The 26246-nt window shown below is 43.8% G+C and overlaps 1 protein-coding gene and 1 long non-coding RNA gene across 4 annotated transcripts in view; one reads left to right on the top strand and one right to left on the bottom strand.

Moving 5' to 3' along the window:
• The first annotated feature begins 737 nt into the window (after positions 1–737).
• On the top strand, positions 738–6959 carry LOC116855632. Of its 2 annotated transcripts, none has more exons than XR_004380407.1 (3): positions 738–869; positions 2667–2794; positions 6839–6959. It is a non-coding gene; the product is annotated as an uncharacterized LOC116855632 (long non-coding RNA). The 2 variants fall into 2 exon arrangements; XR_004380408.1 differs by having other exon boundaries at positions 738–856.
• A 2155-nt stretch (positions 6960–9114) lies between these two features.
• Positions 9115–26246, bottom strand: part of TOP1 (DNA topoisomerase I) — a 97083-nt gene continuing 79951 nt past the window's right edge. For both annotated transcript variants that reach the window (XM_032838488.1, XM_032838489.1), the window contains 8 exons: positions 19349–19492; positions 18423–18608; positions 17279–17347; positions 16631–16745; positions 15125–15252; positions 12092–12186; positions 11719–11868; positions 9115–10410 (listed from right to left, as the gene is read on the bottom strand). In XM_032838488.1, coding sequence (XP_032694379.1) covers positions 10308–10410; positions 11719–11868; positions 12092–12186; positions 15125–15252; positions 16631–16745; positions 17279–17347; positions 18423–18608; positions 19349–19492 — 990 coding nt within the window. In that variant the 3' untranslated portion in view covers positions 9115–10307. The remainder of the gene's footprint in view (positions 10411–11718; positions 11869–12091; positions 12187–15124; positions 15253–16630; positions 16746–17278; positions 17348–18422; positions 18609–19348; positions 19493–26246) is intronic.

The following is a 26246-nucleotide window of genomic DNA, read 5'->3' on the forward strand; positions in this document are numbered from 1 at the left end:
TTTCCGGAGCTTTGGTTTTCGTGGCCTAAGCCCCGTGTTTTTCTCCTGCGTCTCAGGCCTCTGCCTTTGGGTCCCAGAAGTTTCTCTTCCTCTGGGCTGGGTCCTGAGTCAGTTCCTAAATCGACCTTTCCCATGGCTTCAGCCGTAGCACCAAATCTGTATTCCCCGCATCCCGCTGCTCCACGCCCCCATTTAACACGAGCCTCTCCCCTCCCTCCTCAAACCGCTCTTCCCACAGTCCTCCCTTTCTCGGAACGTGGCATTAAGTCTTCTAAGGCGCCTGGGCCAAGACCCTTGGAGGTATCCTTGATTCCCCTGACGGTCTCCACCGCCCAGCATTCTAGCAAGGCCCTTTAGCTCTACCGTTGGCTACCTCCCCTCCGCCCACAAGCATGACGTCCATCTTTTCTCATCCAGACTATTTATTCTCCCTGATTTGAACTACATCTATTCTTCATGCTTTAATCTTTAAAAAGAAATTAAATCGTGATCCCCTACCTTCGGCCTCAAACCCTCCATGACTTCCCACCGCACTTAAAATCCACAGGCCCTCCTGTCCTAGCTGGTCCTGTATGCTCGGGCCCCTTTCTCTCTTTCCCACTTTGTCTCTCACCACCTCCCCTTTACTCTCCATGCTGCAGCCACAAGACCTTTTAGTGGTTATTTGAATAATTCATACTCTTCCTGAAGCCATTCCCTAGACTTGCACCTGAAGTGTAGCCGCCCCCATCACAAACTGAAGACACCCGGGGTCACAGGGGAGCTGGTCTGACAGATGTGGAGTCAGGCAAAGCAGAACAACTTGAGAGCCCAGAGGCCCGGCAGAGCACCCAGCTGATGCCAGAGAAAGATCCAGGTTTCAGCAATCCGTGAGTATCAGCGTGTGTGCTTAGACCCCCTACCCAGCTGGGTGGTGACTCCTGACCAGGGCTGCCTCTGACTTTGTCTTGCTGCAGTGGTAACGTGTGGGGTTGTATTTGGAGTCCCTCAAGTGTGGCCCCTAGGAAGCTGAGAATCCAGCACGAAGCTGAGCCTTTTGTTGGCTTCAACCACCTGGGGGAGGTGGAGTGATCCGAGATGGACTGCCACCTAGTGCCCACCCTTTAAAGTGGGAGGGAGGGCACTAAAGTCGACCCAGGGCCTGGCCTGCACTACAAGGCTTACAGGTGTGGTCACACCTGATCCTCATAATTACCATCTAATCAGGGATTATTGTCCCCAGTTTACTGATGAGGAACCTGAGATTCAGATCATTTCTGCAGCTTGCCCCAAGGCCACATAAGTAACAAGTGGGAATTTGAACCCAATCTGTCTTGAGTCCATGCATTTTTTTTGCTTCATAAGAGAGCCTTAAATAGGTCCTGGTGGTCAGCAGTCATCGGGCACAGAGGCTAGCTCGCTAGTCAGTACCAGTGAGGGGAGGCCCCGCGCATGGCTGGCTCTAGGAACAGGGAATGCTCATAGAGTATGGCTTGGACTGTCCCTGAGCTGCCCTGTGCTGGGCCATGGTGTCCTGGGTTGGAAGAAAAAGAGAAATCCAGCACTAACCGTCCAGGAATTCAGGCATTAAACAAATAAACAGTGTTATGTAGGGACGTTTGTGATGGCAGGTAGGGAGGAAGAACACAGAGGGCTACGAGATAAAACATGAGGGACACCTATTTTAGCTCTCTCTCAGTAGAAAAGAAGGCCTCTCTAGAACTCAGCAGAGGTCTACAGGATGTGAGTAGCTGGTCAGGTGAATTATTAGAGGTGGGCTGGACTAAGGTACTTTCCGGGCAGAGGTAACAACATGTACAAAGGCCAGAGAGAGCTTAATGAGTGTAGGAATGAAAAGGCTAGAGTTATACTAAGTGAGGGGGAGCATCGCAGGTGAAGCCAGGGACAGAATGGGGCCTCTCTCTGCTTATCTGTTCTCGTCCATTTGTCCTTGACATCCCCTCCTAAGTGCTATAGTCCTTGTCGAGCTTCTTGTGTTGACTTGGGTAGCTGTGATACACTTTTAAAATCTCTTTCTCCATTTTCTGAGAGCTTCCTAGCACTCAGACCATGCTTTCTTGCTTTTGCTTTTGCCTCCAGGGCCAGGCAGGCCCCCAGGGGATCCAGAAAGCTCTGTCAACAGGAGCTCATGTTTTCAGTCTGCTGCCAGGCCCTTCATCAGAAAAAAAGGCCCCGTTTCCTTCTGGGATTTCTGAGCTAGCTTCTCAGGCCTCAGGTGCCTGCCTCCACCAAAAGAGATTCAGGAAAAGCAGGCCATGCAGAGGGGTGTGGCTGGTTTGGGCTTCCCCCAGCTCAGCATATATATGGGTACGTGGGTGTTCCTGGCAATGTGTGCAGCTGCGCTGGCTTGGAGGGAGCAGCCCAGAACCCACACAAGATACACGCCCTGACATCACCCAGGCTAGCCCTGCTTGGGCCTATTTCTGTCAGCACTCGTGCTTCAACATGCCCCAGCCCACACCGTACCTGGGTGTGCCTGTGTTCTGGGTAAGGGTCCCAGCTCAGATGCCCCTTTGGCCTCATAGGGCCTGACCTCTTAGGTGTTTATTTATCGAACACTTAGAACAGCACTTGGCATATAGTGAGTCCTATATAACTGCTTTACCCACGTTGGCTCACTTACTTATGACAGCATTCTAAGTTCTCTTACTATTTCCAACCTATAGATGAAAAAACTGAGGCACAAGAGATTGAGAGACGTGTTTATGGACACATAGCTGAGAGATGGCAGAGATGGGATTCAAACCCAGGCAGCCTGGCTCCAGTGTCAATGCTAACGTTGCCTCCCGTGTAGGTATGAACTATTTCGCTGTGTGTTCTCACCCCCTTCCATTGTATCCCTACCTGATGTGTTTTCTATTTTTAGTTATAGCTCTTCCTTGCCTTATGATGGGGTTACATTCCAATAAACCCGTCATAATTTGAAAATACGGTAAGTTGAAAAGCACTTACTGTGCCTAGCCTACCTTAAATGTACTCAGAACACTAACATTAGCCTCTGGTTGGATAAAAATCACCTAACATAAAGCCTGTTCTATAATAAGGTGTTGAATGTCTCATGAAATTTCCTGAATACTGTAGTAAAAGTGAAAAACAGAATTGTTGTATGGGCGCAGGGTTGTAAGCATAGGGGTTACTTACCTTCTTGATTACACAGCTGACTGGGAGTCATGGCCGCTGCCCAGCATCGCAAGAGAGGCTCACGCTGCATATGGCTAGCCGGGAAAAGATCAAAATACAAAGTACAGTCTCTACCGAGTGCATATCACTTTTGCACGATCGTTAAGCTGAAAAATCGTGAGTCAAACTGTCATAAATCGGGGACCATCTGTATTTGGTTAAATGTCACAGATTAGACTCTTTGGAAGCAGACTCTGGGTGGCAGAGGCTAGCATGCAGAAACTTAGATAGGGAGGGCTCTTGGGATCAACACTGTGAGAGAGAGAGGAGGAAAGAGGAGGGAGCACAGGGAGAAGTTAAGCTGTGGCACAGGCCTGGTGACAGCCTCAGCCAACGTCCAGGGAGCTCTGTTGTCTAGTTCTGGCTCGAAATGGCTGGGCCTTCAGGTCCCCCTTCAGTCAGTTCCAGGAAGAGCGCAGCCTCGGTCACATGGCTGTCTGGAACTGAGATGATCTTTGAGGGCTGACGGGTCTCCCAGCAATGGGGGCGACAAGTGCTTCCTTGAAGGAGAATCTCAGTGGCACATGGCTTGCCCACCTCAGATATATTCCTTTCCAGTCCTTTAGAAATGTTTAGAGCATTTAAACCAAAGAACAAAAATACTGCACTGTAGAATTGGAATAGGCTATATAAGGAGGAGGAATAGAATATGGTTAGAAAGGGTTAACACGACTGCTGTCACTGAGAATCAAATGTAACTGAGCTTCCTGGTAGCCAAAGCAAAAACTTTTTATTCTGTTAACTGATTCCCCCGGGGGAGAAACATTTTCCTGGGGTGAAATTATAAAAGAAGTTTCTCATATGAACACTTATTTGATTGAGATCGTGGAGAATATTCCCAACAGATATGCAGTTTTCATTGATTCCTTGTAATGACCTTGCATAAATATAGAAGGGATAATATAAAAGTGTAGCTCAATGAAGCCCCTTCCACAATTGAAAGTAGGCAGAGTTATAGACTTACAGTCTTGTTTCCTCACATAAAACTTTATCCTTTTTCTTTACAGCTGTTCTTTAAAATTTTTGCTTGGTAGTTTCTTATTTTAGGTGTCTGACCAGCTCATCTCTGAGTTTGAGCCTGCTAACCTGTACCTGTGTATACAGCGGGTACTTAATGCTCACCCCAGTGCACCTTGAGCTCCACCCCACAACCTGCAGTTCAGATTCTTGACCTCTGGCCCCAATATCTACCTATGGCTCCAACTTAGTTGTTGGATCTCATGTTTCTTGTTCTTCTTCCCCCCCCCCCTTTTTTTTTTTTTTAAGATTTCACTTATTTATTTGAAAGAGAGAGAGAAAGAGAGAGTGAGCATGAGCATGGGGAGGGGCAGAGGGAAAGGGAGAGGGAGAAGCAGGCTTTCTGCTGAACAGGGAGCCCAACATGGGGTCGATCCCAGGACCCTGGGATCATGACCCAAGCTGATGGCAGCCACTTAACCGAATGAGCCACCCCAGGTGCCCCTTTCTCTTCCTTTCTTCCAACAAACTCTCCTGATGCTCCTCTATAGTGGTAACAGCGGAGATGAATCAGTTCTCACTCCACTTGTGGGTAAAGAAATGCCAACAGAAATTTGTCAACAGATGACAACTGGCTGTGATAAGGGCCCCTGGAACACTGAGGAGAGACATGTGTTGGTAGCTGTGAGGGTAGAGCTAAGCGAGAGAGAATGTATATGCCTAGAGATATGGCAACTCCCACCCAGTAGAAGGTGATCACTTGTTTTTGCAGTAAGGGCTCTCCAGATGTTTTGTGGCTTCTTTGCAACTAAAATAGAAACATTCTTAGAGACACATGATTCAAATGGCCAGTATGACAGCTTATTGAGTTACGTGAACACATTCTAAATCACATATTTAAAGCAGCATATTAATTTATGAATATGTATTTTTCCCACTCTCACCTTTGGAGTAATCAACTTATGGTCAAACTCTCTACGAATCTTTGATTTCTATGTAGTTATCCCCAGGAGAACTACTTTGAGTCATCTAATATACATTTCTGAAAGCACATCACCTTCAGTGCTTTCTAAGTTGTTTTGAGAGTACTTTTGAAAAATCAGCTTGATTGAAGAATAAGTTACATACAAAAAAAAAAAAAGTGGACCCCTCTTTAAGTGTAAAGTTTGGTGAGCTTTGATGAATGTAATACCGTCGTGTAACCTCCACACAATCAAGGTATTTGATTCCATCACCCTGAAGTTTCTCGGTGCCCCTTATAGTCCGTCTCCCCTGCCCTCCCGTCCAGCAATTACTAACATAATTTCTGTCACTACAGAGTAGTTTTTGCCTATTCTAGAATTTCACATAAAACGGAACCAAGGAGTATCTAACCGTGGTCTACATTCAGCATGTTTTTGAGACTCCTCCGTGTTGTTGGAGAGAATACTTACCGAGTCAGTATCTCATGCTAAATTTGAATCTAAGCAGAATGACCTTTTGTGTAACGTTAAAACAGCTTTCTTTTCATTTCTCCCATAGGTATATATTAATGATCTGCATAATAACTACTTACTGTATTGCACTAAAAATTTTATGGAGAATTTCAAATGTATGTAAGTGTGGACAGGATAGTATAGTGAACTTCCTCGTACCCATCAGCCAGCTTCAATTTTGAGCTGATGGTCACTCTGGCTTCATGTCAGACTCCACCAACCCCTTCCATATTCTTTTTTTTTTTTTTTAAGATTTTATTTATTTATTTGACAGAGAGGGAGAGATCACAAGTAGGCAGAGAGGCAGGCAGAGAGAGAGGAGGAAGCAGGCTCCCTGTTGAGCAGAGAGCCCGATGCGGGGATTGATCCCAAGACTCCAAGATCATGACCTGAGCCGAAGGCAGAGGCTTAACCCACTGAGCCACCCAGGCACCCCCCCTTCCATATTCTGACACAAATCTTAAGTCCGTAGTATGTTTTTCTGAAACCGTTAAAATACACACACACACGTGTGTGAATCTATATGTAGCATACCATTGCGAAGCCTTAAAAAAAAAATCAATGTTGTCTTGCTATTAAAGTGACCTTTAAGAGATTTGTTTATATGTAATACTTGGGATTGTGAGAAATAATTATGAAGTCTGTGGTAAATTTCTTTGCCTCCTTGTTTACACATTTTGTCAGGGGACTACTTATAATCGTCCAAAACTAGCTTGAGAGGTCATTTCAGGGTAATGTCTTTTCTCCAAAAAGTGCTTTTTGGTTCAAAACAAGTTGAGAGAGTATCCCATTATATGAGGGATTTTGTAAAGACCAAAATATAAGTAAACTCTTTTCTGAGTTAAAAAAAAAAAAAAAGATTTTATAAAGCTTTTTGTGGGAGAAATACCTGTATTTGGTGTATGTGGCATTTATGAGGATTTCAGAGTTGCTAATTTACTGGATGTGGAAGTAAGAGAAAGAAAGGAGTGAAGGCTGGGGGTGGCCCTAGACTCTGGTTGAAGGGCAGAGTGGATGGTGGTGCCTCTCTCTGAGATGTGAAACAGCCCAATGGCCATGGAGTAGTTGGTACTGAGCTCAGTTCCAGAGATTGGAGAGTGAGTAGCTTGGGGACCTCCCTTCCAGCTCCAGCATGGGTCTGGAGCTCAGGAAAGGGGTCTAGGCTGGAGATGGAAGTCTGGGAGTTGTTGCCCTCCATGCAAATGAAATCCATTTCTTCTGTGCAGTGGAGAGAGCCACAGCAGACAGGACCTGAGAGGGGAGATGACCAAGATGAAGCAGCCTGAGAGAGAAAGGAGTAGAACCAGGAGAGGATGCCATCGTGGAAGCTAGAGAGAAGTGCTTAGAGAGGCGAGTGCTCACATGTTGTGGCATTTCATTTGTCTGTCATGTCCACCGGAAAAGACAAATTTAGAGAGAAAGCAGATTAGTGGAGGCTGGAGGTGGGAGTGGGGATTAACTTTAAGTGGGCATGAGGGAACTTACTGGGTGGATGATATACTAAAACTGATTTATGATGATGGCAATAGCCCTCAGTAGTTACTAAAAATACACTTGGAATGGGTGGATTTTATATGTAAAATGTTTTCAGTAGAGCTGTTAAATGGAAGAGCGGTTAAATGTCCAGTGCCACAAAGAAGATACACAATGCAGAGCCCATTTATGGGTTTGGGCACTCATTCATTGGCGACTGTGGTCAGAGGGGAGGGGGGATTCGGGGTCAAGGTGGGACAGAAGCTGGTTGCAGTGGGTGGAGGAATGACCCGGCAGAGGGCATGACTCACTCCAGGCACTTGTGTGTGAAGTGGGAGACAGAGGGGGTGGTGGCTGGAAACAGGTGGGAGTAGTGAGACTTTTTATTTTTTTCATTTTTTTACTGTGACGTAGGCCCAAGGTGGACTTGACAGAGACTGGACAAGAGCTGCTGAGCAGATGCAGGGGGTAAGGGAAAGAGGAGCCAAGCAAGCACGCAGATACTTGGCATGTGGAAGCCATCCCACTTTGCCCAGAGCTGGACTCGAGCATCACAGAAGAGCCTGTTAGGAGGGAGTTTTTCAGACTCTGCACATCAGGCTTCTGCTTCTGGACAAGGCTGGAAGTGTGAGGAGGGACACAACTACTGGAGGAATAAGCGAGGGGGTGGGTCTTCTCCCAACTCCGGACTCAAGCATTTTTCAGGGCCTGTCCCACCTGGCCCTCACCTACATGTCCAACCCCTACCCTCATCCCCACTGGCCAGGTCAGCTTCCATCCTCTGGTTTGCTCTCCCAAGCCTGCTACCACCAAGGGGTGCCCTTCACAATTGTTCTTGACCAGATCTAGTTGCTGTGCACCTGCCCTCAGAGGACTTGTAGGACGATCCCTACTGGGAAAGGTAGGCTCGAGTTTATCCTCATCAGTAAAATCTTAAGTGTGCAAGGCCTCCTGTCCCTAATTTCTAGTTCTGGAGCAAGGTTTGTCCCCTGGTTTTGGACAGTCCTGCTCAAGTCCCAAACCCAGGTCCAAATTCTTATCGCCCACCCCTCAACCATGAAGTGTATCGATTTGAGTATTTCAAGAGCTTCTGTGTTGCCATTCTTTATGTTCAGTGGTGTAGCTACCTCAACACCTCAGAACTTACAAAACTTGGCTGTAATCAGCTCCAAAGCACTGATGGCCACGTAACCTCCTTTTTTCCCTGGCACGAATGCTCCCTCCCTCACTGGGCAGTGAAATGCAGACTGCCAAGAAGGATCTTCCAGGGTTCTCTTCAGTGGGCCAACACCAGCCCAGCCCTTGGTCCCAGGAAGTTGAGACTGTCAAGGAGATGGCTCTCCTCCCAGAATATACCTGGTACATGCTAGCAAGCCAGGGGGCGTAGGGCCAAGTGACCAATTCTGACCACCGGCCTTCCTGCTCCCTGCTCTGTTTGGCCAGGATTAATTCATCTTTCTTCCTGAGGCATTTTTGTAGGGACCCTACCAACACGGGGCCAGGAGCTCTGGGGAGTAATTAACCGATCAACACAGGAAGTCTACATTTGGGCCTCTGGGATCCACTGAGTACTGGATTGAAATTGGCTTGGTACCCTTAATTCCTGCCATCCTGACTGCAAGCTTAGCCACACAAGCAAACCCAGACAAGGTCCCTGATGCTTGTGGCCAGCACACACAGAAAGCAGAAGGTCTGCCTCCCAAATACATTCATTACATCTTGCTCAATACATATTATCTACCCTAGGCTCCAAACAGTTGTTGTACCCCACCTGTTCTTAGAGATTTTCTATACCATCCCTCACTTCCTGGGCTTGCTTTTATTGAAGGATGTGGACTTGGGCTCCCCTCCCCACATCCACAGCACAGGACAGGTGCAGCCCCTTCCAGGCCCAGTCTAGCCCCAGCTCCTGGGGAGGGAGGGAGCCACCCTTACGGAGCTGAGCAGTGAGACCACATCCCACAAGGAGTCCCAAGTCCTGTAGCCCCAGTCAGGCCGGGGACCTGGGTACAAAGAGGCAGACACTAGGTTTCCGTTAAGTTGTAGGAATTTATTTTAAATAACCTACAGTTGATTAAAAGGGAATTCATGATAAAAATAGAAGATACTTGAGGAAAGATGTGGGAAATGGACTCTGCAAACACACTAAACTAACAATGCCTCTAAAACTAATGATTATAGCAAAAAATGTCTTCACATTAAAATTCTGCTTTTTATGTTTTTTTTCCATTTTTTACACAATTACAAAAGAAAAAAATAAAAGCCCTAAATTCTTGATTATTTTTCCTTTTTTGGACCAAATACTCATTTTCCTCTAAATTATTGACTTGTGGAACTTTTTACACAATAAAATCTTTCAAGTGAAAGACTGGCTTTAAAATGAAAAAGATGGATATCTGAAGGGTACAGAGAATGCTCAGAACAAAGGATGATGGGAAAATGGTTTCAGTCACTGATTATTTCATTATCCTTAGACTCACTCAACCCCTCATCCCTCCCCAGCCCCAATCTACACGATCTTTAAGATCAAGAAAAAGGTTTAAATATTTTAAAATAATTAAAAAGAAATAAAAATTCACATTTAAAAAGGAACACTCAAGTCAGGAAATATTTTCCCATCATGCTTTTCTGTGAACAGGTGTCTGAACCAAAACACTGCCGATGTCACGACTGCTTCAAGTTTAATGAAAATTGATTCCCATGACAATAGATAGTGACAATTCTTACTAACAGGTGCGCTGGGTTTTTGTTCTACTTAATTTTAAATTCCTGAAATGGGGGAAAGGGGAGGGAGTTTAGGAATTCATTTCTATTAAAATATAGAAGTTATTGCAAAACCCTAACTGTAAAAACGCACCAATATAATCGGACTTCGTATACAGTAGCTAAGAGAATCCAAATGCTTCAGTGAAACAGTGAATTTGCCTGGCAGAATTCTGACAAATTCCCATCCACTTGCTCTCTTGAAAATAAAAACAAAATTCAAAACAAATCATACAGCTAGAATTTTGATATCTGAAATATTTTTAAATAAGTTGTCCATAGGACAACTGGCTCAGCTCTCCCTTATAATATCTCCAGGTTTATCTTTTCTCAAAGATGTTGGTTTGTTAAGACTTGCTGCCTCTCTCCCTCAGGTGCGAGGGTAAGCAAGGCTCACAGTTTATCCATCTTCCCCAAACCACGCTGTTCCTTTTCACAGAACTCTCCCCTCAAGACTGGCTAGAACTCGTAGTCCTCATCAGCCATGTCGATAGCCCAAGCAAACTTCTCCCGCTGGGTTTTGTTGTAAATTTTCTCAATGGGGACTCCCCACTTCTTGCACCTGCACACAAAGGAGAGAGAGGGATTAGTGTCTCAGCGAGCAACAGCCCAGACCCAGGGTAGGGGGTTTGAATGTACCTCCTTCTTCATTGCCCATCTGGTGAGAATGAATTTTAGGAAGTGTGCCGGACACATTCTAAGAGCATCATGAGCTCATTTAAATCATGACAGTGACCTCTAAGGTAGATGCTACTTGCTACTACAGGGTGTACTAATCAAAAAGGTACATGTGAAAAAACTAAGAAAGGGCGCCTGGGTGGCTCAGTCGGTAGAGCGTCTGCCTTTGGCTCAGGTCATGATCTCAGGGTCCTGGGATCAAGTCCCACATCGGGCTCCTTGCTCAGCAGGGAGTCTGCTTCTCCCTTTCCCTGCTGCTCCCCCTGCTTGTACTCTCTGTCAAAGAAAGAAAGAGAGAGAAAGAGAGAGAAGAAAGAGAAAGAAAAGAGAGAAAAGAGAAAAAAGAAAAGAAAAAAACTGAGAGAGATAATTCAGTAATTTGCTTATATCCTCATGCAGCTGGAGAGCATGGAGCTGAAAACTGAACCCAAGCTGTCTGGCTTGAGTCCATGCTCTTAACCACTGCGCATACTGTCCCTCAAGCTACCCGAACCTCTAGCATCCAACAGGGCAAAAAGGGCAAAAAGAGCAAAAAGGGTGCAACAGCTGGGCGGAACCCCTGGCCCAGAGGAGCACAGAGATGGATTCTTCCACCTAAGCTTAGAACAATTCAGTAAGCATCTTTAAAAAAATAAAAGCCAGTTATTTTGGATGTCATTTTATGACTGTGTGGGACAAGAGCGGACACAAATAATAGAGAATTTATCTGCCTTTGTTATAAGCGTCCTCTCTTTCTGTAAGTTGCTGAGATCTACATTCTCATTTTTGTTTTTTTCTGCTTGTTCCTTTCCGCCTTCACTTGTTAAAAAAAAATATTTTATTGAAAAGTTTTGTTCAAGTGTAGACAGACTGGCTCTTATAGTTTTCCTTTAATGAAGGCTAAGAATTCCCATTCTTGTCCGAAAGTTCCATAAAGGTAGGGGCTGCAACTGGCTTTTAAAAACAGACGTAAATACATTCCAAGGCAGTATAGCAATATTATTGACTACTTAGGGCCATTAAGATGTTCTAGTGCATTTGTAGTATGCAGAGTCGAAAGGCAGGGGTTTCCCAAAGTACTTAAAGTGTGACGTGCAGGAATGGTGTGTGAAGGCCCACAGTGCTCTTGAACCCCCCTTGCTCTCACCGCCCCCCCCCCCCCATTACCCTTTTCAGGCCAGCAGCAGGAACTCAGGAAGGGCTCAGTGCTTACCAAGCCACTGTGATCCTCGGGTCCAGATAATTGAGTTTGGAGGTTCCCAAAGCAATTTGTTTATTCTCTTCTCGGTCTGTGGCCTGAACTTCAAGCTTCATTAACTGCTCCTCCAGTCTCTGCACAGCCTTCTTCTTTGACTCTACCACCCTGGAAGAATGGAAGTCATTCAACAACCAGGCCTAGCCTCTGGAGAAGAACGCTACAACCCCACCCTGCCATTCAGGGCAGCGAAAGCAGGAAAGCCCTAAATATAGAGATTTCCAAAAGACAGCACTCAGAAACCCTAGAAAGGCTGGGGCCCCAGGGGCCTGATATTGTCCCCATCTTTCTGTTGACCAAGCCCCAGCTCTGCACAGTACCAGGTACATACTTCTTGGTCTTTGCATCCTTCAGGACCTTGGCATCAGCCTTAGCACTTTTCAAGTCTCTCCGGGCATCTGCTAACTGTTCCTTCTTGGCATCAATCTAGGTAAGGAAGAACATGAAGGTTTAAGAAAATCAGCCCAAAAAGAAAAAAGGTTCCACTGGAGATGAAACCTAAGAGTTGTCTCCCCTAGGTAGGCAGGCTGTCAATGCTGTGCCAGGTGAAACCCCTCAGCGGTGATTTCTTGAGGCACAAAGTACACGTGCAGTGACTGCTGAATTCAACTGCTATTTGGCCACTTATGTTCTTCACTGACCCTTCAAGAAGTAAGTGAAGAAGTAAGTACAGGCAGTGACCCAGGCCCTTCTTAATCCAGAAGCTCAGGTTAAGGAATGTGCCAGGACTGGGCATGTGCTAATCTTTCACTCCTAGGACACTTCGGCTTTAGACACCCGGGAGGTCGACATCCTGCGCTAGGATGTAGCCTCCATTCTAAGAATACTACAGGAGATAACTCATTTTGAAGTGGAAACAGGATCCTTGCACCTGCTGAACCCAGCTCGTTCCTCAGCTTCTCCCAGTATCCTGGTAAGGAGCTGCGAGCTTCTCAAGAACAAAGGATGCACGGAAGGGAATACCCAAGGGACTTAAAAATGGCAACTGAAATACCCAGGAAGCAAACAGCTCAGCCAGTCTGTTCAAACCTATACATGGCATGGCTTGGCTCTGGCATTCTGTTTTTAAAAAGAAAGAGCCGAGATGGCAAGGCAACTGTAGTTATCACTCAAAAACAGAGGTCTGAAAACATTTTTAGCTATGGAACACTTTCTGTAACGGAAGAAAACAAGGACAATTCCAGTCTTTCTTGCTTATAGAACCCTTGAAATACCTCTGGAAAACCCAAGTTCTCGGTTCCTTCTTAAGGACAGCAGTAGACACCACCACAAAACCAGAGCCCGAACTACTCAGCTCATGCTGCTGGGGGCAGACCCTCAGACGTGCTATTGCCTTGCTAACCTACGAGGTCAAGGGAACCTCTGAAGAGTAAATAAATACTTGTCTGATTCAACACGCATTGGGCTGCTACTCTCAGCCTAGAACTGTTAGGTATACACAGACAGCCTAAGACTAGAAACAGAGGCCACCATTGTGAGAGAATCATTAAATGCATTTTACTATAAATGGCTTACTTCCAACATCTATGTTGTCCAAAGTCAAGCTTAAGGAACGGATTCTGTACACAAAAGCATCACAGACACCACTAGCCAGATTCTTCTCAGGCTAGAAATGTAACAAACCACAATCTTTTAACCATTTCTGTGGATGCTAAATTGGCAGGCTGTTTCAAATTCTCTCAAAGCATCAAAGACTCCATTGATTCACTTGGCAAACAGGGGCGTGTGTTTGCTTTGTGGGCACACAGGAGAGGGTTCCTGGGCTTGGAGGGCTCGTCTGGCAGGCAGCCTGGGCTGCCCAAACAGTGGTTCCAGAGTAAGATCAACAAAATAACTCCTCATGCTCTAGGGAGAGGTAGCCTGAATTGGGTTAACAGCACCTGAATATTCATGCTTTAAATTTCTGGCTTGGAATAATAACATAGGGAGAGTAAATGATACCAGATGATCATTTAAAAGAGTGGCAGCAAATGGGAGCTGCTAGGAAGGGTGATCTATAGGGTTCCTGGCCTGCCAACCATATGGTCAAAGGCTCTGAGAGGTCTAGGCATGCAGTCATTCACTCTGCACATGTGCACCCCTTCAGGAAAACCAGATGGCTCCTGTAGGATCAACTGTAGGTTGTGGATATTTTCTGATCCAGATGTACTACTACTGGGTATTTATCTTAGAAGAAATTTCAGTAGAAAGAAAATATGGTGGACCTGGAAATGTGTATGTGGCCTCACTGTATAGTAGCCATTTTTTAACTCCATTTGTCCTTATACAGAATTCTGTGAACGTGGACAGAAAAGAACTGCATCTCTAAATTCACTAACCTCTATCTGAAATTCACCATTTCTTCTTCAATTATCAGTGCGGGCAATAAACCACAGTAACACCAGTAATACCTAGGACTTCACCACCAACGTATGTATGGTCATCTCCCTATTACTGTAACTGTGGCAGAAACCTTGAAGTATCATTTACACATTCATTACTATGCTTGAAATTTACAGTCATTATCAGACCCACCTTAAGATCTTAATAAGGAAGCACATCACAGACACTGAAATTTATTTGGTAAATTTATTTCAAGATAATTGGTCCTTTGTAACCCTGTGTGTCTGCTCTAGAGTGAAATATTGCAAATTCTCTTGCAAGTTAGGGCACTAGAACAGGTTAGTTATGTAGCCATTGCTAACACAGAAATGACAACCACCCAAAGTTTAGTGCCTTGTGGCTTACAAGCACAGTACCAGGCAGAATCATAGGGAGGAGAGGCACACGAAGGAGGAACAGCATCTACTTGTTTGCATGTCAGTCTCTCCCTCTAGGGCAGCAAGTCTGGCACAAAGCCAGTATTCCACAGATGTTTGATGATGAGCTACATAAAAATACGATTCATGTGGAATGTGTAAAAATAAAAATAGTTATGCTAGGATAAGGGGGCAATTAAAGATGACTGTTTCATCATCTTTTCAATTTGAAACAATCTAATTTGGAAATAGTTGTATTTCTGGGCCACAGCAAGGAAGTGTAAAGACTCTCTGTATATCCATTACCTTCATTTATAGTAAGGACAATAATTAGCAGTATTTAAAAGGTACATCAAACTTAGGTTTTCAAAACAGGAAGTGGCCATTGCAGGATTTCTGTTTGCAGAATGGAGACTTCCTAAACTGGGTACCTGATACTCAGTATCTTGATCAGGGGTAACTCCTAGTATATTTCCATTTGTTTATCCTTAGCATGGACCTCTTTCAGAATAGACCTAGAACTGGCCTCTTATCCCCGCCCAGAAGGCCTCCTGTTTACAGACTATCTATCCACAACAGATGGGGTTCCCGTAATTTTGCTACCCCTCCATCCAGACCTGCAGTACCTTAGACTGCAAGTTCATCATTGACTTCTCAAAAGTTTTGGGTGGTGCCCTCTGATGGTTACAAAGAATTGCAACAGCTCGGTTGGCACGGTTGTACGACAGGATCTTTGCTGGGATGTTCTCATCAGCTGTGAAGAAAGAAACAGGAGGGTAAAAGAGTCAGTATGCATACAAAGAACACACAACATGCTTCCCCAGCTCTTCTTCCTCGTGACTTTGCCAGCCCTCATCTCACTCTCATGGTCAAGTTCTCCCCAAGACACAAAGTCAAAACCCAAGAGTCAAGAGTCATCTTCCATTTGTCTCAAAGGCTGCCTCCCCCACCTAACCACCCAATATAGCCTGAAGAAAACGTGGACAGAAAAGGGAAAGAAATTGGGACAGAAAAGGTCTGTAGAGGAGAGTAAGACAAAAGGATCACAAAGTTCACATTTTAAAACCACAAAGCAGTTACCTATTTTACAAAGAAAACTTAAAAGCATGAGGAATATTTTACTTAATGTCACATGGCATCCTTTCTCCCACTCTAAAATACCAGCCCTCAAAATATCTTTGGATCTTCCAACTCATATCCTAAGGCCATCTGACATACTTACAGAGGACAGGGGAATTTAGCAGTGACTGGGATCTAGGAAAGAAAGCTTATGGATCTTGGTTGTGTCTTCTGCACTTAGTTTTTAGGAGAATACTGTCTACTATCTTAAGGGGGAAAATGACAGTAACCTCAGGGGAAGGATGTGCTATTTTACTTTTTAAATAGATCACAAGTAGGCAGAAAGGCAGGCAGAAAGAGAGAGGGGGAAGCAGGCTCCTCGCTAAGCAGAGAGCCCGATACGGGGCTCAATCCCAGGACCCTAAGACCCTGACCTGAGCCAAAGGCAGAGGCTTATTAACACAGTGAGCCACCTAGGCACCCCATGGATGTGCTATTTTATTTTACTTATTTATTTGTTTATTTTTAAGATTTTATTTATTTGACAGAGATCACAAGTAGACAGAGAGGCAGTCAGGGTTGGGGGGGTGGGGAAGCAGGCTCCCTGCTGAGCAGAGAGCCCGATGCGGGGCTCGATCCCAGGACCCTGGGATCATGACCTGAGCTGAAGGCAGAGGCTTTAACCCACTGAGCCACCCAGGTGCCCCGGATGTGCTATTTTAAAAAGTAACCATGATAACCTTATTCTCTCCAATTTAATCAAACATCACAGCACCCTGTGAATTTTCAAATAACATACATACAAAACATCAAATGCAGGCATTTTCAGAACAGACAGAAACCTCCTGTCAGCATTCCATGAAAATTAATCTTGAAGTTGGGGTAGGAAGGGGAAAACTGCACTGATTTTATGTTTATACAACTAAGCCTTGGCTCGCTATTAGAGCTATAGAAGGGAAAGTTTCTAGTCATAAAGTTAAGGAGAAAAAGCAGAATGGATCTAGGACTTAGCTGAGCAAGGGCAACAGACCTACCAGCAAGGGTGCGGGCCCATCTGGCCAAGCAGTACTTACGAGCTGTGAGTTCTTTTAGCTGCTGCTGTAGCGTGATGGAGGCATTGTATGTACGGAATACCTTGGCTGTCAAGCCCTCCATGAGATCCTGAAGATGCTTATTTAGAATACCAGTCTGGAGGAGACAAAGCACGAAGAGGATATTGGGATTTACGCAAAAGCCATACCACCCCGCCCCTTCTGGCAAGCTCTAGGACATTTATGCCAGGGTAATCTCAATTTTGCCACGTTTATGGCCCTGCCAGTGGGAAGTCACGAGAGAGAGAGAAAAGAATTCCAAAATATAGGTTTGCATGATACCTCCCTATGAAGTACTTTAATCTTAAGCAGGCCAATAAAGCAAAGTTATCCTTCCCTATTAAGATTTCCCTGGTAAGATATCAGAGATAGGCCTTCAGTCTCCTCCAGAGATGGCTGAGCATCCAGCCAAGGGAAACTGTAAGAGCCACAGCAGAGAATAAAAGGCAGGTTTGTCCACCTGTCTCAGGGCTTTGCTCATGGATTCACTGTGTGCCTACAGGAGGAAGAGTGTATAGGATGCCACAGGACAGACTGAAGGTAGAGTCCAGGTCACCCCCAGGCAAACCTCTCCTGTAATGAGACTCTGGCTGGGCCCCTCCTTTAACCCACTGCACTCTGTCCACTCACATTGAGTCTATCAAAAAGATCATCCTCAGGTTGTTTGTTCTCCATAAATAGCTGTAAGTTCTTAAAAACCTAAAAGAAATAAGTAGGACCTGTTATTTAAAAAGCTTTTACTTTGGAAATAACTGCAAGCTTACAAAAACTTGGAAAATAAAAAAGCCCAAGGCACACGCACATCCTTTACCAGATTCACCAACCATTAATGTTTTACACATCATTCACCATTTACACAGTACATGTTTGCCTCACTTCTCTCTACGTGTGTGTATACACCTAACTAACTATTTCTCTCGAACCATTTATGGGTACTTGTAATATATATAGCCCTTTACCCCTCAATAGCTCCATGTATTTCCTAAAAATTTCTAAGGCTAGAGATACTCCCTTACATGTGCACAGTATGTATCAGCGTCATCAATTTACATGCATATACACTATAATCTACTGTTCGTATTCCAATTTGGTCAGTTACCTAATGATGTCCTCTACCTCCCCAGGATGGAACCCAATCTAAGGTGAGGTATTACATTTAGTTGTCATGTCTCTTTAACCTTGTTTAGTATGGACCACTGCCACAGCCAGCAGAACCTAATGACTGATTAAACATCAGACTGTTAAAGAGCTGGATTATGGAGGCCCAGCACCCTGCTGGTCTTGGTTCAAGTCCAATACTTGGGGGAAAACATGAAGCTGCAGCGCCCTCTTCGGCCCTAGGCTCAGAGATTTGGGGACTAAAGGGCTACTGTTCTGCTCAGTCAAGAGGTGGGGAGGGGTTGAAGTAAAGCTACAAACATGACAGATGTGCAACCTGACCGGGGGTACTGAAACGTGGCTGCATCATTACAATAAGGTGAGTTAAATCTTAAACTGAAGTTTGCCGTGAGGGCCAACTCTCTACAGCATGCTCTGTTGAGTATTACTATAGAATATGGCCCCCCCATCCCCAGGAAGGTGTAGCACAGGGGGGTAGGGAGGGAGAGGAACTAAAAAGAGGTACCACAGACACCCACCAACACCTCTCCCCTCTCAAACCATTTTCCTAGTGGCCAGTGAAGTGAAGAGCATACAAAAAGCACTCAATAAATGCTTCCTGAATGAATGAATGGAAGGAAAAAAAGGCCAGAGAGCACAGGTCACAGTAACTTACTCGTTTCTCAACAGGGACTTTGTTGTAATATCTGATTGAATCCTTTCCAAGGAAGTCAAACTCTACCACGTATTCCTGACCATCCAACTCTGGGTGCAGATTGATATGCTCCACACGAAGTGAGCAGCAACCTACAGTGTCCGCTGTTTCTCCTTCCTCCTTCTCATTGCCTGCTCTCAGAGCAAGCTGTCCAAGGTAAGAGGGAAAAATGAGAACAAATGAAAAAACTTGTATCTCTTGGGTCTCTAGGAAACCCAAATCAGAAGTCTCCTAGCTCTTTTTGGAGAAAGAGCAACAGTTTGCAAGGCATGGGAATTCTGGATTCTACACCGTTGCTTCTTCCTCTGTAAGATGAAATATGGAGAATCATAGTGATATTATCCTTTCTCAGAAAATCAAGTTTCTCTTTACTCTGTTCTCTCCAATGGGGATGGAGGAAAGGAAGGTTTGTTTTCATTTTTGTTTTAAATAAAGCAGCACATGAAGGAGTATTCCTATTCTGGGTAATCAAACTCAAGAGTCTCTTTGTGCTCGGCAGAGCAAAACTGGGAAAAAACCCAAATCTTCAAAAAGGTACTGACAAACTGATCTCTGCTAGAGAATGGTCCTTCAAACTGTAGTTGTGATAGATTAATGCATTGTTTAACATAACCATCCTTCATAAAAAAACAATAAACAGAATTTAAAATGTCAGAATTCACCACTCATAGAAAGGCTAAACATTGTTTTGTGCAACTTTTGTTTCAGTTACACACAAATACAAATATATTTACGTGTGTTGGGTCGTGATGTAAAAAACAGAATTTTTTGGTGGCTTCTAGTCAAAAAGAGTTTGAAAATGTCTAACACGAGGCCTGGAGGAGTGAACAACCCCCACATCTTTGACAAGCTGAACACATTAGGTAATTGGACAGGAGGACGCTCACCTTGTCGATGAAGTACAGAGCTACAGCCCTCTGCCGGACTTTCATCTCTTTGGACTTCCAGTCTTCTCGATACTGGTTCCGGATCTTGTCCACGCACTTCTTTAGTCGCCGAGCAGTCTCATATTTCTGCCAGTCTTTCTCACCCTGCAAAGACCCAACTCCAAATGTGGATTGCTTAGGGATGACAGAGGAAAAACAGACTGAATACCCAAGACCAGAGCTCTGAACCAAAGAGAAGGAACCTGAGCTTAAGCAAGGCAGAAAAAGAAGAGTACGGAAGAGACCCTGTAGAGCATCTAGCCTGCTGAGAACTCAGGCTGTCCCACCTCGCTGTCAAGCCCAGCTGGCTCCTGACTGCTAAGAGAGCTTCTAGCTTTCATTCTGTAAAATGTTTATGTTCTTGGGAAAAGCCCCCATGGCATGTCCTAAAAACGGACTTCTGTCAATACAAAGGGTAGAAACATCCCCATTCCCACGTCAGTACCACCACTCTGCTGCAGAGTCTAAGACCCAGCAGCAGTTTTCTGCTAGGACTGAATTTCATTAAATCTAACACAACCATTTAGTCTGATGGACTGTCAAGGAAAGCTGAACCGAAGACAACACATAATTACTAAGGAACACAAAGACTTCCAGGAACAGTGGTAATTATTCACCATTTTCTAACTTTTGCATTTAGGTATTCTTGATTAGACTGAGTGGAAGTTTTTTTTTTTTTTTTAAACATTAGTGGTTTTGGTACAAGGTTTAAAAATTGACTCTAATGCCGATGAAGTTTTTTTAGAAGGGTGTGAAAAGACTGCATCTAATCAACAGTGACAGATGATTATTTCTGCTACCATGTTGAATGGAAACATTCATAAGCAAGGACTGATAGTGTCAACTGTGAAAGATAAGGAAAATAAACAAACAAAAAAAAAAACCCAAAATTCGGGGTGCTTGGGTGGCTCAGTTGTTAAGCATCTGCCTTCAGCTTGGGTCATGATCCCAGCGTCCTAGGACTGAGCCCTACATGGGGTTCCCTGCTCAGCAGGGAACCTGCCTCTTTCTCTCCCACTCCTGCTTGTGTTCCCTCTCTTGCTGTGTCTTGCTCTGTCAAATAAATAAATACAATTTTCAAAAACCAAAAAAACCCAAAACAAAACATTAAATCCCAAGAGAGGCAGAGAGTATTCTAAAGCCTGAAACAGATTATATGACATGAATAGAGGGATGGAATTTAAGAACCCAAGAATCTCAGGTCTTAATAGCCCTAACCACAAGAAAAAGGGGTAGTGATTTCTAATGACAAATGCCTAGTTCCCACCTCACATGGGACATGTGGTTCTTGAAGCGTAAGAACTGTGGTCAAGGTATCTAGTCTTCTGGGTATGCAGGAAAGTGGGCTATATGACAGCAAGAAATACCTTCTCCTTCTAGCTCTAACAACGCTCAGAAATGCAAGCTTACCCAGGTGTGCTAAGGATTCATCAGCACTCTCCTACAACTGTGTGTGGCCAAGTCGTATGTACTTGTTTGGCTACAAAACAAGAGGTTCAGTAACTACTTGTTGTGAGTGGGCGATTTAGCAGATGGTGATACAACATCTAAGAAGAAATATCTAACTTCTATTTCCTGACAATGGAAAGCTGAAAATTTCTCACTGATTTTTCTAAGTACATACTGACATTTAAGAGGGTGAAGGAAAAGGTGTGATACCAGCTGTCCTCATGTGTAAGTCAGTAATAAATTACCATGACAATCATGTCTCTCTCTCACACACACACATACAACTAGACAAGAACTAATCTTCAATAGTACAGTCTCCAGCTCAGGAGTGGGCTCTTGGCCATCACTCTAAAACACACAGGGCTACCAAAACCTGACTCCAAGTCTTCTAAGTCCTGTAGGTTCACATTTGCACAATTCCTTAGTCATGCCACTGGAACGAGTTTTAGGAAAACCCAACAAGTCAGTCATTCACAGAGGATACCACAAGACCAACTTTTCTTTATAGGCTGGCTGGGCTCTTGACACAAGGATCCAGGATTCTTTCAAATAAGGACACAGAGAAGAGGGTAGGGGCAGAAGCCACCTTGTCTAGGTCTAGGGGAAGTCTGGCCTCCAGGAAGCATACCTATCCCTGCTGCCTTCAGTTTCTCGAAACAGAATCCAGACAGTTAAATGCACCTGAACAAGTTTTCTTACACTACTAGAAGATAAAAATGCCCATTCCGGTCTTCCAGACAAGGCTGTCATCAAAACCATCTCAGTAAAACAAGGAGACTACTATAGGGGGACTGCCTTTAAGCCCCTCCCATCCTCCCCTAGCCAGTCAAACTTCTGTTTGGATAAGAATCTAATTTGATTTAGTTATACAGGACATTCTTTAGGTGATTTTTTTTTTTCTTTCAACTGGTGGGCTTACCGTATTTTCTGCTTCCAATGTAACTGCTTACTCATTAAGCACAGTGGGTAAATGTGGTGAGGATCTGAATTCAGGATACAAAGTGGGAGATGAGCTAAATCCCATTCTCTAACCCTCTCTCAGAGATTTGTCTTGGGGAATGATGACATTTGCCAATATTCTTAAGTGGCTCTTACTTTCTTTTATTAAGATTTTTTTTTTTTTAAAGATTTTATTTATTTATTTGACAGACAGAGATCACAAGCAGGCAGAGAGGCAGGCAGAGAGAGAGGAGGAAGCAGGCTCCCTGCCAAGCAGAGAGCCCGATGCGGGGCTCGATCCCAGGACCCTGGGATCATGACCTGAGCTGAAGGCAGAGGCTTTAATCCACTGAGCCACCCAGGCGCCCCATATTAAGATTTTTTTTTTTAAAGTAATCTCTACACCTAATGCTGGGCTCAAACTTACAACCCTGAGATCAAGTCACAAGCTGCACTGACTGAGTCAGTCAGACACCCCTTAAGTGGTTCTTTTCACGTAGCTGGTGATCCCTATGAGTTTGCCATTCTGTAGAACACCAAAGAAGGGTGACTGGCATTCTGAACTACAAACATCTATCTCTTAAACAAAAGACTCAACAAACTGGCCATATATATTAATAGCATGTTCAAAGAGAAAATCCAACCAGCTTTTCATAAATGCCCATTTAAAAAAAGTTTGTCTTTTTATTGCTGATATACAAAGGTATTTAAATTCTTTTCCAGATAAAAGCGGTGCATTTTATTCCACTATTCCATTCTGAATAAATCTTTTAAGAAAAGATTGTGTCATACAGATTTAAGTGTATAGTTTGATCAGTTCTGACTATTTATAACCCATGTAACCCACACCCCATCAGGACAGAGTATTTTCTATCATTCCAGAAAGTTCCCTCATGCCCCTTCCCATTTAATCACCAACTAAACAATCACTGGTCCTTTAATCTGATTTCTACCATCATGGATTGGTTTTGCCTAATTTAGAGTATTATATAAATCGAATCATACAGTATAGACTCGTGTGTCTGGGCTTCTCAACATGTTTTTAGATTCATTCATGTTGGGGTGCCTGGGTGGCTCAGTAAGTTGGGCGTCTGACTCTTGATTTAGGCTCAGGTCATGATCTCACCGTTGTGAGACTGAGCCCTATGTCGGGCTCCACACTCAGTGCAGAGTCTGCTTGAGATTCTTGCTCTCCCTCACCCACTACCCCTCCCCCAGCACTCTCTCTGAAATAAAACCTTAATAAAAAAAAAGTCATCCATGTTGCTGCATTTATCAATATTCAATGCTTTCAACTGCTGGTATATACGGTGTAATCTGTAACTAACCCTAATGTCTCTGACAAGACCATGTGTTTTTTCTGTTGATGGACCCCTATAATGTTCCAGTGTGAGACCTGCACAAATACAGTACTGCTGTAAGCATTCTTGTACATGTCTTTTTGTGGGCCTAAATTTTCAATTTGATTTGGGGCAAAAATACCTAGAACTGGAATTAGTATCTCATTGTGGTTTAATTCTGCATTCCACTGATAATTAATGAGAACTCCTTCACGTGCTTAATTTATTGGCCATTCCTCTGTCGTGTAAATATCTATTCAAATCTTTCGCTTTTTTATGGGGGATGCTTGTCTTTTATTACTGAGTTACAGAATTCTTGTGTATGCTGGGTACAAATTTTCTGTCAAATATACATGCTGCCAATATCCTATCCCAGTCTGTGTTTAACAGCGTCCTCTGTTAAAGCCAAGTTTTTAATTTTAATGAAGTCCACTCTGTCAAAAATTTTTTTTATCATTAGTGTTTATTTTGTGTCCTAGGAAATCTACACCAAGGTCTTAAAATGTTCTACCCACGATATAATCTAGAAGTTTTAGTGTTTTACTTCTTATACTTTAGAATTTTACAAAAGGAGTCAGTTAGGATTTAAAAAAAAAATAAGCATATCTCTTATTTTCTCTAAGAAAACACCAAAATCAAGAGCTTCCTAAGCATATAAAGTTTTATAAGGACATTTTCCTTCAGTCTAGCCCTTCAACACCCCGATGGTTAATAAAAAGTTGTAGGTACATACATCTCGGAAACCTCACAGAATTTTAAGCTCTAAAGAGAGAAAAGGCAGAAATGGGTATTTTGCCCTAAGAATATTTTAATAGGATTGAATGCAGCATAACATCAACAACTGATTCTGAAGTTTGTTGTACTTCATTTGAAGAAAAAAATGACAAATTTTGTCTGTAAATGTGAGACTGGTTGAAGAACCTCACTTTTACTAAGGGTTACTTTACAGGTTAGGAGACTAGGTAATGTTTCCAACCTTGGCAGTGGGTTGGACTCAGCACTGAGTACCTTTAACAAGCAGTCCCTTTGTAACCTCTAGATCTATGGCTTATCTGGAATCAGAGAGCTTTGCTGAAACTACTGGTTTCAAGAGGCTGACTCTGCCATTTTCCTGCAATTTCAGATTCTGTGGGTACCAGCACAGAGTGGAAAAGGAAGGGAATGGAAATACCTGCAAGATGGCTGAAGAAAGCAGAACAAATCAGGATGGGCAGAGGAAAATGTGAATGAGCTCAGGATAGTCCTCATCTGGAGCACACGTTCCTATGGCTCTCAAAGGTCCTGATCCTTTCAATGATCTGTGAGGCTATTTGTACTATAGCCCCGGCTCCAACTGCAAGACCAATCCAAGTTGCCAGAAAGGGGGATATTAAAGGGACACCCTTCAGCTGTGTTTTGGTTTTTTTTTTTAAACCCTTGACTACCCAATTTTTTTAAATTGTCAAAAATCTCTAAGTCACATCATGCTTGAGTTAAATTTCTTAATGGAGGAGAGATGGGGTGCAATGGTACAATAATATTACATGGGGGAAGTGAGTAAGTAAAAATATAGACAGAAAAGCAAGCAAAGAATCTTAGAACAGGAGAAGTCTCTGGAGGCTGAGCGGAAAGGTACAGAACAGAGCCCCGGGATGGCTGTCTCCCGTGTTTTGGACCTAAAGTTCACCAGGAAGTAAAGCCACCAATTACTACCCTTTCCTCTCTATAACAAAAACTTATCTTTGTAGACTTCTGGGTTAGATCAGGCAAGTGAAATCATGCTTTAATCCTTAAGCTGTTCCAAACATATAGCAATGAAAGTGCTCCAAGCAAGATCGGGAGAGCTAAAGCAAGGGCGCCTGTGTCAGCTTGAGCTGAGCTGAGCTGAGCTAGAAGACTCCTAGGAGAAGGAGCGGGGAAGTGGAGAGCAAAGAGCAAAACAGAATGATACACAAAGACTACCTGCCAGTCGAAAGTTTACAGGTTAAAATACATTAGTTATCTCACTCATAGTCTAAATATCTATACAAATACATCCACACTGAGATACAGAATAATAAAGATACACTTTTTTTAAAAGATTTTATTTATTGATTTGACAGAGAGATCACAAGTAGGTAGAGAGGCAGGCAGAGAGAGAGGGAAGCAGGCTCCCTGCTGAGCAGAGAGCCCAACATGGGCCTCGATCCCAGGACCCTGACCTAACCTGAGGATCATGACCTGAGCTGAAGGCAGAGGCTTAATCCACTGAGCCACCCAGGTGCCCAAAGATACACTCTTTATTGGAGAAAAGATACATTATGAGGATGAAAATGAATTTTTCAGCGAAACAAAGGGAATCTGCCACCTACAGATCCTCACTAAACAGTGAACAGTGTATTTCAGTAAGAAAAGCAAACCTAGAGGGAAGGTATTGAGTATAGAAATTAATCAATATCTCATTCTGACAACTGCTAAATGGAGAGAGGATTAGGGTTTTAAGGATGACTGTGGGTTTAAAATAAAAAGTAACACTTTAAGCAAAAGAAGTATGAGATAGAGACACCTGGGTGGCTCAGTTGGTTGAGCATCCAATTCTTGATTTCAGCTCAGGTCATGATGTCAGATTCCTGAGACTAAGTCCTATGTCAGGCTCTTTGCTCAGTGAGGAGACTCCTTGAGATTTTTCTCTCTCCCTCTTCCTCTGCCCCTCTTTCCACCTATATCTCTCCCTCCCTTTAAAAAAAAGTATGAGGTATAAGTACTAGAAATGATTTATAGGTAATTTACTCGTCTATGTGGCAAATCCAAAAGACAGGGACACTTCTAGAATAAGAGTTCAGCAATGTTGTCAGATACAAAATATTAAGAAAATCAACAGCATTACCACTCTAGCAGTAACAGAAATGTAGTAGAAAAAAAGTCACATTCAATATAAACCTAAAAACAATTAAGGGTTCTAAGAAAAAAAGGTTTTAAGAATATGTAAAAGTGGGGTGCCTGGGTGACTCAGTGGGTTAAAGCCTCTGCCTTCAGCTCAGGTTATGATCCCAGGGTCCTGGGATTGAGCCCACATCGGGCTCTCTGCTCAGCAGGGAGCCTGCCTCCCTCTCTCTCTCTCTCTGCCTGCCTCTGCCTACTTGTGATCTCTGTTTGTCTAATAAATAAATAAA

The sequence above is a fragment of the Lontra canadensis genome, unplaced genomic scaffold, assembly GCF_010015895.1.
Source record: "Lontra canadensis isolate GAN:19392208 unplaced genomic scaffold, GSC_riverotter_1.0 scaffold105, whole genome shotgun sequence".
In the NCBI taxonomy this organism is placed as follows: Eukaryota; Metazoa; Chordata; class Mammalia; order Carnivora; family Mustelidae; genus Lontra; species Lontra canadensis.